The 18,375-nt window shown below is 38.2% G+C and overlaps 1 protein-coding gene across 1 annotated transcript; it reads left to right on the forward strand.

Annotated features, from left to right (window-relative positions):
* The first annotated feature begins 122 nt into the window (after nucleotides 1–122).
* Nucleotides 123–4,875, forward strand: LOC127083957 (cytochrome P450 90A1). Its single transcript, XM_051024322.1, has 7 exons — nucleotides 123–871; nucleotides 2,124–2,522; nucleotides 3,727–3,813; nucleotides 3,888–3,966; nucleotides 4,069–4,175; nucleotides 4,257–4,396; nucleotides 4,492–4,875. The coding sequence occupies exons 1-7, from the start codon at nucleotides 368–370 to the stop codon at nucleotides 4,640–4,642; spliced, it is 1,467 nt and encodes a 488-aa protein (XP_050880279.1). The 5' UTR covers nucleotides 123–367; the 3' UTR covers nucleotides 4,643–4,875.
* The last annotated feature ends 13,500 nt before the right edge of the window (nucleotides 4,876–18,375 follow it).

Consider the following 18,375-nt stretch of genomic DNA (forward strand, 5'->3'; position numbering starts at 1 on the left):
TATCATAAAACAAAGGAAGAGGAGACTAATAAAACAGATACTTTCCCATACTTTCACCAAAAAAAAAAGTTTTGTATACAAATAGATATTTTGTTTCTAAAAAAATAGTGATAAAAAGAAAAAGTATATTTTGAGAGAGAAGAAAAGAAGAAGAAAAAAAGTAACAGATTCCAAAATATCCCAAACATTTATTTCTTCAGACGCCCACTCGTGTGCCCGTTCTCACTCCATTAATGCTTCTACTTCTTTCACAATTCACATTCTTCTTATTTCTCTAAATTTATTTATTTATTTATCGATTTCAATTATATACACACATACAAATACATAGATAAATTAAAATATTATTTTCAGTATTTCCAATTCAATGGCTTATTTAGTCTTCTTCTTCATTTTCTTCTTCGTCTTTCTCTTCCTTCTCAGAAAACTCCGTTACGGTAGACTCCGACTACCGCCGGGGAATCTCGGTTTACCGTTCATCGGAGAAACCTTACAGATGATATCAGCATACAAGACTGACAATCCAGAGCCTTTTCTGGATCAGCGAGTCAACCGATACGGTTCAGTCTTCACTAGCCATGTTTTTGGTGAACCGACAGTTTTCTCGACTGATCCAGAAACGAACCGGTTCATTCTCACGAACGATAAGCTTTTCGAATGTAGCTACCCCGGTTCAATATCGAACCTTCTCGGAAAACACTCGCTGCTTCTCATGAAAGGCTCTCTTCACAAGAAAATGCATTCTCTCACCATGAGCTTCGCTAATTCGTCCATCATTAAAGATCATCTTCTTTATGATATAGACCGACTCATCCGGCTCAACATAGATTCTTGGTCCGACCGGATTCTTCTCATGGAGGAAGCTAAGAAGGTTAGTCATTTAATAATAATAATATTTTTATTTATGTTTCATTTTTTTCTACCATCCGTATACGATCCACCTAATTCAGTTTAAAAGTGAATTCTGGTTCCATTCAAATATAAAACTAAATCAAATTTTTGTTTAACTTTCCTAAATTATCAAAGTTTGAGTTACTAGAGTCTATAGTTGAGTTTATCAGTTGGCATCATCATTTCATATGGGCCAGTTGTGTGGGGTGGGCAGGTTGTGGACCATCACCAACTTTCTCTGTTATTTATTCATTATTTTATTATCTTGATCTTTAATTTTAACTTTTTAGTTCTATAAGTTAATTTTATATTTTTGTCATTTAATTTTGAATATATGAATTTTTATACAATATTAGTGAAAGTTTAAAAAATTAATTTACTAAACAATAATGTTATTCTTATACCAATTTATACATCAAATACTTACATCTAATATTATTCATAGTATAGTGAATAATAATTTTCTTTTTTAAAAAAAAAAATATTTTTAAAAATATTTTTATAATATAAATATAAAATTTATAATTAATCAATTTTATTATTACATTAACCACAAAAATATAGATTATTAAATACGTATTTTACTTATAATTTATTAACTAAATTTATTAATTCATTAATCAGTAAATTTCATAACATTAACGTTTTAACATTAAAATATAAAATATAATAGAGTATAAAGACTTATTATTATATTTTATATTTTAATGTTAGAACTTGATTAATTTTATAATATTTATTGATTAATGAAGTAGTAAACTTAATTAATGAATTATAAGAAAATATGTGATTACTAATTTGTTAATTCAATAATAAAATTGATTAATCACAAATTTTATATTTATGTTATAAAAATAATTTTAAAAGTAAAAATATTATTTTTTATTTATAAGAGTTTGTTATAAATATTAATGTACATTTAGGGTGTAAGAACACCATTGCTCTTTATTAAAATGTGTTGGCATGTGAGTGATTGTGATGTTGATGTAAATAATGAGTCGGATTCCATGGTTGGGTACAATGTGTCCATAATCTTTGCATCACGTTAACTTAACCGAAAAGATTTTCATGCTAAAGGGAGAATAATCATTCTGAATATAAAACTTTAGGGTCATCATCATAGAGAGCTATATAGCATGCAATTAAAAAAGTGACTTTACTTTTTATTTTATTTATTTTGAATACAGGTATGGTATAGTAGTAAAAATGATGAATATATTTGTTTGTTGCAGATAACATTTGAGTTGACAGTGAAACAGTTGATGAGTTTTGATCCAGATGAATGGACAGAGAGTTTAAGGAAAGAGTACATGCTTGTAATTGAAGGCTTTTTCACTATTCCTTTTCCTCTTCTGTCTCCCACCTACCGCAGAGCCATCAAGGCAAGAACGAAGGTGGCAGAGGCACTGACAGTAGTTGTGAGGAATAGGAGAAAAGAGTTTGAGACAAAGGAAGAGAAAAAGAATGACATGCTTGGAGCATTGTTGGCATCAGGTGAACAATTCTCGGACGAGGAAATTGTTGATTTTATGTTGGCTTTGCTTGTAGCTGGTTATGAAACTACTTCTACTATTATGACTCTTGCCATCAAGTTCCTCAATGAGACTCCTTTGGCTTTGGCACAGCTCAAGGTACGTAATTAGTTACCACAATATTTGGCTAATCAAAGACATAAGAATCAAATTAGGCGGCTTCTTGTCTTGTGGCTACGCTACAAAGTTACACGTGCATCTTGTTTACTTTTCTTTGTAAGAAAATTTTTTGTTCTTTTGTTTGGTTTTCTTATTTTGGTTTATCGTCTATATACTAATAGTGATGATGAAATGATTTAATTGTGTTTTAGACTAATAAGACCATATGGTTGTGGTTGCTAGAAACCCCACCATCTGATCCACATTCCACTCCAACGTGTGGTGATGCTTTCTTTCAAACCTTCTTTTTCTTATCTTATTCTCTTCATTCTACACCATAATCTCGTATGAGTCGTCTCAAATTTTTGTGCAATAATCTGTCTTACACACACACCCTCAGAGACTCAAAAACGGTCTTACTTTGAATATATGGACTTTTATGTTTATAACTCTTCTTAATCTAGTAATACTAGTATCACTTAATTATAAATTATTAAAAAAAATTAAGTTATAAGTCTACATAAATACTTCTGGAAGCTATATGATTCTTTTAATAGTAGAAGAGTTGAGGTTGGTTTTGTTGTTTTGTGCACGTTAAATAGATTCGTTTCAAAACTTGTACATCTCCCTTTAAAATTTTCACTGCAGTTAATTGATTAATAGTACATTGAAAACTTGAAAACAATGCATTGGCTTGACTTAACAGCAGCCACAGGTTGAATCTTTTGAGGCGGTGATCTTCATCAATTTTTGGAGTAATTCACTATTCTTGCTCAGATTCACAGATTTTTTTGACAAAATGAATATTGAGACTTTTTGGGACTGTAAATAAAACATTATTTGTACCCGCATGTGGAAACATGGTAGAATAGTACTCGTACACTTGCATTATGCATATACACACAAGAAAATATTATTATAGGAGAGACAGTGGTCGAAATTATTACATCCATACCGCACGCTTAGTGTCTGGTCTTTTGACCAGATTGTTTGTCCGTGTGTTCAAAAGACAAAAATACCCTGCAACCTTATCAGGCCACTTTGCAGAAAGTAGAAGGGGACTTATTCTGCTGCAAAGTTATTCTCCTAGGATCATATTATAGTGTACTCTCAAACATCATAATATTTCTAAAACTAGTATAATTGTTCTTGGTGGCGCAAGAGTTTAAGCATTATTTGAGACTTGAATTGTGTTATCTGGCAGGAAGAACATGAACAAATCAGAGCAAGGAGTGAGCCAGGGGCAGCACTGGAATGGACAGATTACAAATCAATGGCATTTTCTCAATGTGTAAGTATATATTATTTATGTAACATAACTCAATCCTCTCTGTATGTTAACAATAATTGGTTTGTGCTATACAGGTTGTGAATGAGACCTTAAGGGTGGCAAACATAATCGGTGCGATATTTAGGAGAACAACAACAGACATCGACATAAAAGGTAATAAACGAAAACAAAAATGTATATCATATCATATGTAGTACTAATAGACAAAGACACAAAGAACATGTCAATTTACAATGCTTCACATTGCAATAATAGGTTACACTATTCCAAAGGGATGGAAGGTCATTGCATCGTTTCGTGCTGTGCATTTGAATCCAGAATATTTCAAAGATGCCCGCACCTTCAATCCATGGAGATGGCAGGTAAATCAAACACATTTTATTATATTAAGTTGAATCACATTCTTCAGTTGCTTATAAAAACTTGTGATCATAATTGATCAGAGTAATAATAACTCAGAAGCTGTAGCAACCCCTGGGAATGTATTTACACCATTTGGAGGAGGACCAAGGTTGTGCCCGGGCTATGAACTTGCAAGAGTTGTTCTTTCGGTTTTTCTTCACCGCTTTGTCACGCGCTTCAGGTACAAACGTTTTGCTTGTTATCAATGAGTACATGTTAGACTAATTTCAACAACATAAAAGCAGTACTAATGTCTGGTTTTCAATTCAATTGCAGTTGGGTTCCTGCTGAAGAAGATAAGTTGGTGTTTTTCCCAACTACTAGGACACAGAAGAGGTATCCTATTATATTGAAGCGGAGAGAAGAATCGAGATCAAACATGGGATTTGGGATCACAGCAGAAACAGAAAGGCGAAAAGAGAGCTGATAGTATAGATTAGTTTAAGCAGATCATGTGCATTCCATATATAAAATAATAAATAGTTATTATTAATAAAAAAACTTCTGCTAGTTTAGAAATCTGTATAGGATTTTAATCAATTTTCATAGTAATGTTTCAAAGCAAATAGAGTTTAGCAGAATTTTGACAAACAATGTATTTAGATTATATATATAGTCCAGATGCATTAATTCTTCGTGAATCTAAAAATTAAAAGAAAATTATATTAAGGACCAGAGGTAGTATTAATCTCTTAAGAATGTTCCAATGGGGAATAATTGAACTGTTCGAAAAACTACCCATTTCAACTACTGCTAAAGATGATTTTGATCATTTATATGGCAACTCTTCCTTCGGTAATTAAAGATATTGTGTTCTCTTCTCATATTTTTTTGACACTATCCTAATAATGTATAGTGAAAAGTTGGAAGAAACTGTTCATAACTGTATATACACGTTAGCACATGCACTAAACATATCCAGATACATTGTTTTGACAGTTGTAGGCTAGGAGCCTCTGAGAAGCCGATTGAAAACATTGTGTGCAGGTTCCATTTAAAAAAAAAAAGAACACAAATGCTAATATATGCACCGAGGAATTTCCATAATAGAAATAGTCTTCAAAATTCGTGCATTTCAATTTCTTAAAAAATTAAACTTTTCTATTTTGATATATGACTTGTACTTTGAAAAGTATTCTTAGCAGCAACCAATATAAATATAAAAAGACAATAAACATGATTGATTTTTATTAATACAATTCGGTCAATGATGTTTACCTCTATAACTATAGAGTAATTATAGTTTTCTTGATTTCTATCTAATAATTAAGCTTACAATGTTATAAGTAATATCTATAATACTATGATTCAAGTTTCAATAATATCTTTCAACAGTACCACAAGAGTTATTCCCCTCGCATCCCTCGATTACCTACCCATAACAATAAGTTTGGCATAAGATTGATAGAATAGAATATTTTGTTATAATTAGTTGTAATTAGTTTCCTATAATTATGTTGTATCATATTTAGATAGTTGACCAAATATTACACATTGATATATATATATTCTATTCAGATCAATGAGAAGCACACAATTTCCATTATCTTACATGGTATCAGAGCCTAACCGATCCCTCTTTCTAAAAAAAAAAAAACGTGTTTCTTCTTCTCCCTCATTCAGTCCGCCGCCGCACGCTTCTTCTCCCTCCTCGAAGTCTGCCGCCGCAACAGGACTACTGTACTCTGTACCGCCGCCGTCGAACACGAGAACCACCATATTCTCTCGCCTTCCTCCTCTGTTTGCGTCGCCGCTGTCGCACCTGCAGCCATGTCTGAATCAGACCATTTAGAACACAGTGCCGCCGATACCCACAAATCCGCTGATACTGGGGATTCTGGCCAATCTAAGAACACCACGTTTCGAGGTTCCAAATCGGAGTTTCATCCTGTACTTGCCGTCTCCAATATTAGGAACCACATTCCTATTATTCTTGAGATGGAAAAAGATCAATATGGTACCTGGGCCGAGCTTTTCCGCATCCATGCTCGCTCACATCGAGTCCTGCATCACATTGTTCCATCTATCGGAAAAGAGCCACCAGCCATTACCGATGCAAACCATGAACAATGGTCCACTCTTGATGACACCGTTCTTCAATGGATTTATTCCACTATTTCTACCGATTTGCTGACCACTATTCTAGAATCCAACTCCACTGCAATGGAAGCATGGAATCGCTTGGAAGATATTTTTCAGGACAACCAAAATGCTAGAGTTGTCACTCTTGAGCAAGAGTTTTCTAACACTCGTATGGAGGATTTTCCCAATGTCTCAGCTTATTGTCAGCGTCTTAAGATGCTTTCTTATCAATTGAGAAATGTCGGTTCCCCTGTCAACAATCATCGTCTGGTCCTTCAGTTGATCTCTGGTCTCCTAGAAGCTTACCGCAGTGTTTCTACTTTGATTCGTCAGAGAAACCCTCTTCCGGCATTCTATCAGGCTCGTTCCATGCTCACTTTAGAATAAGCCGGTATGGCTAAGATGGAAAACACATGCTCTCATGCTGCTATGCACACCACTCAACTAAAACCTACTAAAGACACCTCTCAGCGTGGCAACCGTCGCCCCGACAACCGTTCTCGCTCCCGTGGCAACCAGGGTCGTGGAGAAGGACGTGGTAACCGCAATGCACTTCAGTCTGGAGCTCCCAACGCTCCCTCACCTTGGTCCGCTCCTCCTTGGCAACAGCAACAGCAGTACCCAACCTGGCAACCATGGGGTTGGACTCCACCACCATGGACTATGCCACCGTGTCCGTATCCCACCTCTCAGTGGACACACCCTGCCGATCCTCCTAAGCAGCCATGCATTCTAGGACAGCATCCTCAGGTGTATGCAACCTCTACCTCATCTCAGATACCGACAGACATTGAGACCGCAATGCACACCATGTCACTCCACACTCCTGACAATCAGTGGTACATGGACACGGGCGCAACATCTCACACAGCCGCATCACAAGGTAATCTCTCGTCTTATTTTCCTGTAAGTAATTCAAATCAGAAAGTCATTGTAGGCAGTGGCCATGGAATTCCAATTCACGGCACTGGACACACAAATAACCACATCTCACCAACCCCTTCACCTAACCATGTCCTGCATGCCCCGAAAATTATTAAAAATTTAATTTCTGTGAGACGACTCACCACTGACAACAATGTTTCTGTTTCCTTTGATCCTTTTGGTTTTACTATCTCTGATTTTCAGACGGGGATCACCCTTCTCAGATGTGACAGTCGTGGAGATCTTTATCCAGTTACCACTCCTCCCAATTTTGCCGGTCTCACATCCAGTCTTTGGCATAGTCGTCTTGGTCATCCTGGCGTGTCTGTTTTGAATTCCCTTTGCAAAAATAAGTTTATATGTTGTGAACCTTTTAATTCTTATGTCGTTTGTGACTATTGTGTTTTAGGCAAACAAGTTAAATTTCCATTTTTTGATTCTCAAACTACGACTTTGATGCCTTTTGACATTTTGCATAGTGACTTATGGACATCTCCAATTTTAAGTTTTGCTGGTCATAATTATTATGTCTTATTCTTAGATGATTTTACAAACTTCTTGTGGACTTTTCCTATTAGCAGAAAATCTCATGTGTTTGAAACATTCAAGTCACTTACTCAACTCATTCAAACTCAATTTTTGCAAAAAGTCAAAACTTTTCAATGTGACAATGACGGTGAATATAATAATGAGCTTTTTCAAAAATATTGCACTGATCATGGTCTAGTTTTTCATTTCTCTTGTCCCCACACATCCTCACAAAATGGGAAGGCGGAACGCAAAATAAGAACCATTAATAATATGATACGCACTATGTTAGCTCATTCTTTTGTTCCCCCCTCGTTTTGGCATCATGCTCTCCACATGGCAACTTACCTGTTAAATATTATTCCCTGTAAAACACTTCATAATCAGTCACCAACACAACTCATGTACCTTCGTGATCCCACCTACACACATCTCAGAGTCTTTGGTTGTCTATGTTATACATTATTCCCGTCATCTACCATTCATAAGTTACAACCCCGCTCTACTCTGTGTGTTTTCTTGGGTTATCCGCCGAATCATTGAGGTTATAAGTGTTTTGATTTGTCTAATAAAAAATTAATAATTCCGAGGCATGTTATCTTTGATGAAACTCAATTTCCCTTCACCAAGATACACTCCCCTTCACCTCACTCTTATCAATTCCTAGATGATGACCTTCACCCCTACCTTATACATCAGTGGCAAAATCAAATTTCACCACCTATTGCACATAACCAACCAACACCCATAATCCCAATTGACCAACCACTACCCTCAATAAACCAACAATCACCATTTTCTACCTCTTCGATCAACACATCCATTACAATAAATTCTCCATCATCACCATCAATTCAACCGCATCCACCTTCACCTACACGAACCATCACCACCCGAAGCATGAAAGGCATTGTCAAACCCCGCACGATATTTAACTTATCAATCTCTCACTCTAACCACACCATCTCTCCCATACCTAAAAACCCCAAACTAGCCTTATCAGACCCGAATTGGAAATCCGCAATGCAATCTGAATTTGATGCTCTTATTCGAAATAAGACGTGGGATTTAGTTCCCCATCCTTGTGATGCTAATATTATTCGATATATGTGGATTTTTAGGCATAAGAAAAATTCGGATGGCTCATTTGAGCGTTATAAGGCTCGTCTTGTAGGTGATGGCAGGTCACGAGTTGCAGGTGTGGATTGTGATGAGACTTTTAGCCCCATGGTGAAACCTGCTACCATTCGAACAGTGCTTACCATTGCTCTATCCAAATCCTGGCCCATTCATCAACTGGATGTCCAGAATGCCTTTTTACATGGTGATCTTCATGAGACTGTTTACATGCATCAGCCATTGGGTTTCCGCGAACTCCGTCATCCAGATTATGTATGTCGGTTGAAAAAGTCATTGTATGGTCTCAAGCAAGCGCCTAGGGCATGGTACCAACGTTTTACTGACTATGTCGCCACCATTGGTTTTCGCCATAGCACATCATACCACTCCCTCTTCATATATCGACAAGGTTTAGACATGGCATACATTCTACTGTATGTAGACGACATCATCCTCATCACCTCCACTCAGGTCCTCTGCAAATCAATTATGTCACTCTTAGCATCTGAATTTGCAATGAAGGATTTGGGCCCTCTGAGTTACTTTTTGGGTATTGCAGTATCTCGTCATTCTGATGGAATATTTCTCAGTCAAAGCACTTATGCATCAGAGATCATTGAACGTGCTGGCATGGCGTCCTGTAAACCATCAGCCACTCCTGTTGACACCAAGCAGAAACTCAACACCTTCTACGACACTTCTTATGAGGATCCCTCCTTGTATCGGAGTCTTGCAGGGGCCCAACAGTATCTCACCTTCACTCAACCTGATATATCACATGCTGTTCAACAAGTTTGTCTTCACATGCAATGCCCCTCGCACGGAATACATGCTTGCTCTTAAGCATATTTTGCGCTATGTTCAGGGCACCTTACATTTTGGACTACACTTATCCCCATCTCCCATTACAAAGCTTATCTCCTACACTGGCGCTGATTGGGGTGGATGTCCTGACACCAGACGTTCTACATCTGGGTACTGTGTTTTTCTATGTGACAACCTTATTTCTTGGTCTTCCAAAAGGCAGTCAAGTCTCTCTCATTCTAGTGTTGAAGCCGAATATAGGGGGTTGCCAATGTTGTCTCCAAATCATGTTGGATTCGGAATCTTCTCCTGGAACTCCATTTTCCTATTCCTCAGGTCACTTTGGTGTATTGTGACAATGTTAGTGCCATCTATTTATCTGGTAATCCTGTGCAGCATCAGCGTACTAAGCATATTGAGATGGACATTCATTTTGTTCGGGAAAAGGTAGCTCGTGGTCAGGCTCGCGTCCTTCATGTTCCCTCAAGACATCAGATCACAGACATCTTCACCAAAGGACTTCCTCGCATTCTCTTTGATGATTTTCGAACCAGTCTAAGCGTCTGTGAACCTCCCGCTTCGACTGCGGGGGTGTGATAGAATAGAATATTTTGTTATAATTAGTTTCCTATAATTATGTTGTATCATAATTAGATAGTTGACCAAATGTTACACATTGATGTATATATATTCTATTCAGATCAATGAGAAGCACACAATTTCCATTATCTCATAAAGACTTCGTTTCAATTCTCTCATATTGTGTTCTTCTTTGTCTTAATATGAGTCCTACTCAACAATATTTACCTTGATGAGTATCAAACCTTATGAAGATTTATCGATCATATCCTAGCAAGGTACACCTCCTGCTTAATACTGAAAAACATGTAACAAGTCTAAGTAATGCTTGAACTTGTCACTGATGACTTGTTAGGTCAATATATCAGCTACATTCTCTATAGTATGACCGTTTTCAAGTAATATTTGCCTAGATGCAAGTAACTCTCTGATCTTGTGAAATCTCTGATCAATATGCTTGGTCCTGACATGATACACCTGATTGTATATCAAATAAATGGCACTCTTTTGCAATTTCACGTGTTACCATGTGCTCTACTTCAGTTGTCGACTATGAATTGAACCCATGATTTCCAACAAACGGGTCCTTCGCTAAAGTAATAAAGACATACCCTTTTGTAGACCTTCTATCATACATATCATCAACATAGTCTAAATCAACATATCCTACAACCGAAGGATCACCATGTTCGCTGCTAAACATGATACGATGATCCGTTGTACCCTTCAAGTACCTGAAAATCTACTTAACTACTTCCTAATGAGGTTTTCTCGATTTATACATAAACTTACAAACTTGACTTACAGCTTATGCCAAATATGGTATACTAGACACCATAGCATACATTAAACAACCAACACTAACTTAAGGGACCTTTGACATATACTTAACTTTTGCACATGTCTTTAGACACTGATCCAATGAGAGCTTGAAGTGATTCACCAATGGAGTACCTACAGCCTTCGAATTACTCATGTCAAACTTGTATAGTACCTTTTCAACATATCTTATTTTAGAGTTATAATTTTCTATCATATCCCTACGAGTTTCCATACCAAGAATCTTCTTATCAGCACCTAAGTTTTTCATGTCAAACTCCTTTCTCAACATGATTTTCAATTCATTTACGTCATATAAATGGTTAGCAGCAATAAACATACACTAATAGAAAAATAAAAGAGTCATCATCAAGGCTCGTAACATAAACACAACTTTCATAATCATACCTTCTGTAGTCAATCTAAAGCATGTATGAATCAAAGTGCTTGTACCATTGTCTTGAAGACTGCTTTAAACCATACAAAGATCTCTTCAATTTACAAACTAGTCGGTCATGTCCAGTGTCATTAAACCCCTTTGCCTTCTCCTTATAAATTTGCTCATCTAGATTACCATGAAGAAATGTTATCTTCACATCCGTCTGCTCTAAATGCATGTCTCGATTGCTACCAAACCTAACATTCCTCTGATATAAGTATGTTTGATGATCGGAAAGAAAATTTCATCATAGTCATTTCCCTTATGTCGTGAGTACCCATTTACTATAAGACGAGCCTTGAACGTTTTCCCTTGTTTTTCTATTACTGTTGGTTTTCTCTTGGGCATCCACTTATAGTTGATGGCTTTTTTCCCGTATGAAGCTAAACAAGCTCACATATCTGATTTTCCTTCAAGATCTTTGTCTCCTCCAATACTGCACACATCCACCTATCTTTCTCCTAGCTAGCTATAGCCTCTCGAAAGGTGGAAGGGGGTCTCCATAATTAGTAAGAAATGCATAGGTTGTCAAGTCTTCTTACCTATATCTTTTTGTTGCTTGGTTATAATCATATACTTTTGAAACTTCAGGTCCGTAGTCAATTTCAATATTAGAGTCAGGTTCCTCTTGTATTTTAGGCACTACCTGCATATTTTTCATTGATGGTAGATCAACATCCACCTGAATCACTTGATTCCTAGAAGTTTCTCCTTCAGATGCTGACACATTTGTTGCCACTAATTGCTTCAATGTTAAATACTCATAAAAATAACATCTTTGTTAATTACCATCTTATTTTTAATCGAATCTATAACTTGAACCGCTTCACACCTTTTACATAACTGAAATTCTAGTTATCAGACTTTTGATGTCACACGGGTTGTTATGACATCCAATTCTGCACAGACAAGAATTATGCAGAACTTAAAAGTAAGGTGCAGTAAATAACACAAGTAATTGTTTACCCAGTTCAGTCCAACATGACCTACATCTGGGGGTTACCAAGCCAGGGAGGAAATCCACTATCAGTAGTATTAATTCAAAGCTAAACTCACCCGTTTACAACTCTTCACTTAATCCCTACCCAATGCAATTTCAATCTTACACTAAGATCAGAGTTCCTACTCACTCCCCCTCAATCACCTCAGTGATTACTACCTTTAATCAATATTAAAGACAATTTTGAAGTCACACTTCAAACAATTCTTGATTGTGCTTAACAGCTTTAATCAAGATACACAGCACTCACGCTTACAAGCTTAGAGTGACACAACACTTACAACTCAATGAACACCCTACACCAAAGCAATCATCTACGAGATAATAGCTTGGTTTACAAGATATGTCTAATACAAGACTCACAAAAATACAGCAGTGAAGTATGATGGACACACTAAATCTTCACGCCTCAACATCCCCAGTTCTGAATGAAGGAACGACATCCTTTTATATTGCAGTACTTGGGCTTTGCACTTGTATTCTCCTAAATTTAAGGTCACCCGAGTTTCCCTAAATTCCACATCTAGGTTACTAACAAATAGGCTATTTGTTAGGTTCATTAAATGTAGCTTGGTTGTTGATTTCCTGGATTTTCTCTCAGTTGTTGAATCCCTGAAGAATAGCCTGAGAAAAAGCTGAAACAGAAAAACTAAACAACCTACAATATAGCATATGCTGTCAGGAATGAATGTCACAACATTCAGCTTGACATCAAGGACCATATGCTAAGTCTATTTTTCCTGAAAACAGACTGTACAAGTTTGCTGAACTGTACAGGACCAAACTGTCCATCCTACAGTAGCAGCTTACATTAATACATGTCAAAGTATCCAATTTGACATTTACACATTTAGCCTTAAGTCAGTTCTGTTAACCTTTTGAAGAACAGACTGAGAACCATACTGAAGTGTAGTAGAACACCACTCTGTCTATTGTTCAGTATATGCTGTCCATGATGAATGTCATAACATCCAGTTTGACATTCAGATAGTAGGCCTTATGCCAGGTCTGGTACTTCCTTGATAACCAGACTGGAAATGAATATTGAGCTCTAACAGAACACCAACTGTTCTATTCCTCAGTATCTGCTGACAGGGATGAATGTCACCACATCCAATTTGACATTCAATAAATCATGTATTAGCTAATCCTGCAGTAAGCTACCCAAGTATGTCATGACATTAGTCAAGACATCAGAGTACAGTTAGATATTCTAACCTACAATGCAGTTACACATACACCTTCACAACATGTAATGACATCAGTCAAGACATTAGAATCCAGCTAGTGTTTTACCATACAATGCAGCCAATTAAACACCTACAAACTCCCCCTTTGGCAAATTTTTGGCTAAAACACTTTGATCCCACAACAGAGTTCATAGCAGCGGAAATCACACATCTAGCAGGAAATAGACCTAGCTAATACACTCAGAGTGACAGCACACTCACACACATGGAAGTTAAATAAAAACTTCACACACACAGCTGCAGGGGAGGGAATCTTGAATCTGTCATGAATATCTGTTTTAACACCATAATCTGTTGTCCTGGGGTATCACCTGTTACTCCCCCTTTTTGTCAAAAATGTTGCCAAAGCAACACTTTAAATTACAGATAAAAAAAACAGAATTACACACAAATGACCGAATTACAGAAAATGATTTATGCCTCAGCCTCATCATCAGCCTCCTCATCAGAACTGGTCTCCTCCTCACCCTCGGAGGTTTTCCTTGCAACTCCATCTGTATCCTCAGCAGACATCTCCAATTGACAAATCAGCTTTTCCAGGGCGAGCTTCCTAACCTCCAGCTTTTTGCAAGTCTCTCTGAGCACAGCAATGACAGCAGCTTTATCTGGTTGGTTGCCAACATTGGATGTTTCTCCTGATGTCATGACAATGTCAGGGACATGCTTACCCAGAAACAGTTTGTAGTTGAAGGCCAATGGACTCTCTCTTCTTTTCACAAAGTCATTGTCAGTCAAGATGTTTGGGAATTGATTCAACACAATGCCACATATGAGAGAAGGAAATGCTATAGGTCCCTTCACACTGAAACTCCCAGCATGTTTCATGGTCTGATCAAAGATGTAGGTACCATAGTCAAACTTTGCCTTGGTTCCAACAGCATAGATGAACTTTCCAAGCATCACAGACACAGTTGACTTGTGATTTGTGGGCACCCAGTTCGCAGCTCCAACTTTGTGTAGCATGGCATACTTCACACTGAGTTGGCTGGCCACCAGTTTCCCTTTAAGAGGCCACTTCCGAACTTGATTTGCAGTGATGACTTGACAGATTTTGTTGTCAGTCACTTCAAGCTCTGGTTGCACTACATCAGCTCTTCCCAAATACAGATTGATTACTGAAGGAGAAAAGGTCACACACTTGCCACGCACATAGACCTTTCTGAATTCTCTGGACTTCCCATCTGCACATTCCTCAGACACATTGACAATGAACTCCTTCACCAAGGTCTCATAGCACTTTGGGAGTTGAGTCACAGTTCTCATTAGTCCTGCCTCTTTAATAAGGTCCACAATATCCTTACACTCCAAGGCACTCTGAGCTAGTTCCCTCTCCAAGGCCAGCCTCTTATGATAGACATACTTCTACCTGTTCACACTAGAGGCAAAATGAAATGACACATTGTCAATAGGTACCTCTGGGACACTAGCAGTCAGCTTGCTAGTGGTTGGCTTCTTCTTAGACAGAGGTGTTGTGACATCACATGGGACATCTGAATCAGACTCCACCACAACAACCTTGGTCTTCAGTTTCTTGGGCACCTCCTTGCTCCAAGATTTTACAGGTCCATGTCCTTTCCTTTTGAGGGGACTCTGAGTCACCTTTTGCTTGTGAGAAGTTGTCACATCCACCTCCCTAGTTGGGGACCTCTGCACCACTGTCTTCTTCTCTCTCCTAGTCCTAACTCTTTTGGCTAAGCTAGGGACAACTGAGGTCAACAGTTCATTGTCAGAGAGCTCTTCCAGATTCACAGTGTCAACATTAGGGTTGTCACTGACATCTTGAGTGACACCAACCTTCTCACCCCTCACATTGCCTGAGGGTTTGTTAATCTCATGAGCTTCAGGTTGCTCAACATTGTCAGAGACATTCTTTCTTAACACTACAGCGTTATCTTGACATGCAACAATATCAGGTATGATAGTGTTCAAGGGAACAGAAACCCCAGGAACATTCCGACTACCAGATAGTATCTGAGTGACAATAGTTGCAATGGATTTATGCACATACCTCGAGCCTTCCCTTGTTTGTTCATCAAGAGCGATTTCTGATGAAAATCCGGAGACCGTTTCCTTAGGTCTTCTTGCATGGGACGAAGTTGCAGCGTTAGCAACAGGATCCTCCCGGTTAGGGTTGCAAGACTCAGTGCTGGGGGAATCAGACATGGTCGTGTAGGTGGTTGAGTCGGATTTGTGCGACATGATTAACGTCTCGGAGGAGAGTTGAATCCTTTCTTTGGAAGAAGGTCTGCAAGACTGAGGATTGAAGCGATGGAATAGTAAACGCTTTTTGCACGAGTAATCTCTATTATTTGTTGACCACTCAGAGTGCACTCTTAATTATTTAATAAGTTGCCTTACTAAACAGTAGCTAACTAGTATTATTAGTTGCTATAATTTCTCAGAGGCGCGCATTCCCTCTTTGCCCTTAACTTGGTCAACCTGAGTAGCGTTCAATGTCATGACATTCTGAGTGACATTGTACTCAGTCTGCATCAGGTTCATACATACCAGTGAAGAGCCTCTGCTACTAGAAGCTAGGTACTTAGCTTCTGCAATGGACAGTGGTCCATACATCTGTTTATTCCTTGCTACTGCTCCATTTGTAGGATGACCAATACTTGATAATGACTCACAGCTTTCAATCAGACATTTTCCACAGTCTGCCTTTCTTTTCACAAGTAGATTTAGGATTGTTTCCTTGGATATGATCTTCTTCATTCCTTTTAAATGAAGTTGTCCAAGTCTTCCATGTTCCAGCTTCACTCCCAGCTCTCCCTTGGCTAAGGGGCACTTGGGGGAGAAGAGTGAGTCTTTGGATATCCATAGATAACAGTTATCTTTGGATTTGGCTCCTCTCATTACTTCCTGGTTGCGACCATTCAACACCATACAACCTCCCCTAGTGCATTTCACACTGAATCCTTGGTCACATAGCTGGCTTATGCTGATGAGATTAGCAGTTAGTCCTCTTACTAACAGCACATTACTCAGTTTTGGAACTCCAGGGCAATCCAGCTTACCAACACCCTTGACTTCTCCTTTAGTTCCATCACCAAATGTCACATACTTTGTGACATGGGGTTGTAGGTTCACCAATAAGTTGCTCATTCCAGTCATATGTCTTGAGCAGCCACTATCAAAGTACCAGTCTTGTCTGGTAGGAGCCCTTGGAGATGTGTGAGCTAGTTTAGCAACACATTGTTGATTCTCAAGGAAGCGATTAAGCTTAGATGCCTGCTGCTTAGATCTGACATGAGTTGTCTGATTATCAGCCCATTTTTGTTTCTTAATAGGGGCTTTAAGCTTAGACGCCTTCTGCTTAGATCTGACTTGAGTATTCTGGTTGGGATAACCATACAACCTGTAGCAGAAGGGTTTTATGTGACCAAATCTACCACAGTAATGACATCTCCATCTCTGAAATTTCTTCTTCTGATGGTTACTCATTCTGGTTCTCTGATGTTGAGACATCGGTTGTGACTTCTGCTTGAATTTCTGAACTTCAGCCTTAGATCTTTTGAGTTCAGCTTGAGGCTTCTTAGCAAGGCCTAAACCAGACATGGTTCCTGACTTCTGTCCTACCTTTAGAGTCTCTTCTAAAGTGTCAGTTCCTTTGTTCAACATTCTGATGGACTTTGTCATTTGTTCTAGCTTAGCTGTCAGCAAAGCAATCTCACCATTCAGACCATCTATGACTTTCAGCTGATTATGTTTCTCCGCTTCCAGCTCTTTGATAAGTTTCTTCTGCTTTTCTCCTTGGATACATACTTCTGCACTTTTAACGCATAGCTCTTTATATGATGCAGCAAGTTCATCCAAGGTAAGCTCATCCCCGCTTGAGTTATCCTCTGAGGCACAGACACTGGTCAGAGCAGTGACATGTTTAGCAGATTCTCCTTCAGATTCACTCTCAGAGTCTTCTTCAGACCAGTTGGCAGCTAGCCCTTTCTGTTGCATTTTGAGAAATGTAGGGCATTCAGCTCTAATATGACCATAACCTTCACATCCATGGCACTGGATTCCCTTGCCATGAGTCACCTTTTCTTCATATTTTGACTTTCTACTGATGTCATATGAAGAGTTCTTGACATTGGATCTGCCCTGTTGATCAACCTTCTTTATGAACTTGTTGAACTGTCTTCCAAGCATGGCTAGGGCGTCTGAAATGCTTTCATTTGCCCCAATGTTTCCTTCTTCTGAATTCTCTTCAGTATTTGATACAAATGCTATGCTTTTGTTCTTCTTTTCATCATTCTCACACAAGCCCATTTCAAAGGTTTGGAGAGAACCAATGAGCTCATCCACCTTCATATTGCAGATGTCCTGAGCCTCCTCTATGGCTGTGACCTTCATAGCAAATCTCTTAGGCAAGGACCTGAGAATCTTTCTTACAAGTTTCTCTTCAGCCATTTTCTCACCTAATCCACCAGAGGTGTTTGCTATTTCAAGAATATTCATGTGAAAGTCATGAATAGTCTCATCCTCTTTCATCCTCAGATTTTCAAACTTGGTGGTCAGCATCTGAAGTTTGGACATCTTCACCTTGGAAGTACCTTCATGAGTTATCTTGAGGGTATCCCAAACTTCCTTAGCTAGCTCACAGTGGTGTACCAGCC

Source organism: Lathyrus oleraceus, chromosome 5 (genome assembly GCF_024323335.1).
Source record: "Lathyrus oleraceus cultivar Zhongwan6 chromosome 5, CAAS_Psat_ZW6_1.0, whole genome shotgun sequence".
NCBI lineage: Eukaryota > Viridiplantae > Streptophyta > Magnoliopsida > Fabales > Fabaceae > Lathyrus > Lathyrus oleraceus.

Bases quoted from the DNA above. Each gene is read 5' to 3' on its own strand.
- LOC127083957 (XM_051024322.1), top strand. From the start codon at position 368: ATGGCTTATTTAGTCTTCTTCTTCATTTTCTTCTTCGTCTTTCTCTTC. The intron at 872-2,123 runs GTTAGTCATTTA...TGTTTGTTGCAG, and splicing joins TCATGGAGGAAGCTAAGAAG to ATAACATTTGAGTTGACAGT. The intron at 2,523-3,726 runs GTACGTAATTAG...GTTATCTGGCAG, and splicing joins TGGCTTTGGCACAGCTCAAG to GAAGAACATGAACAAATCAG.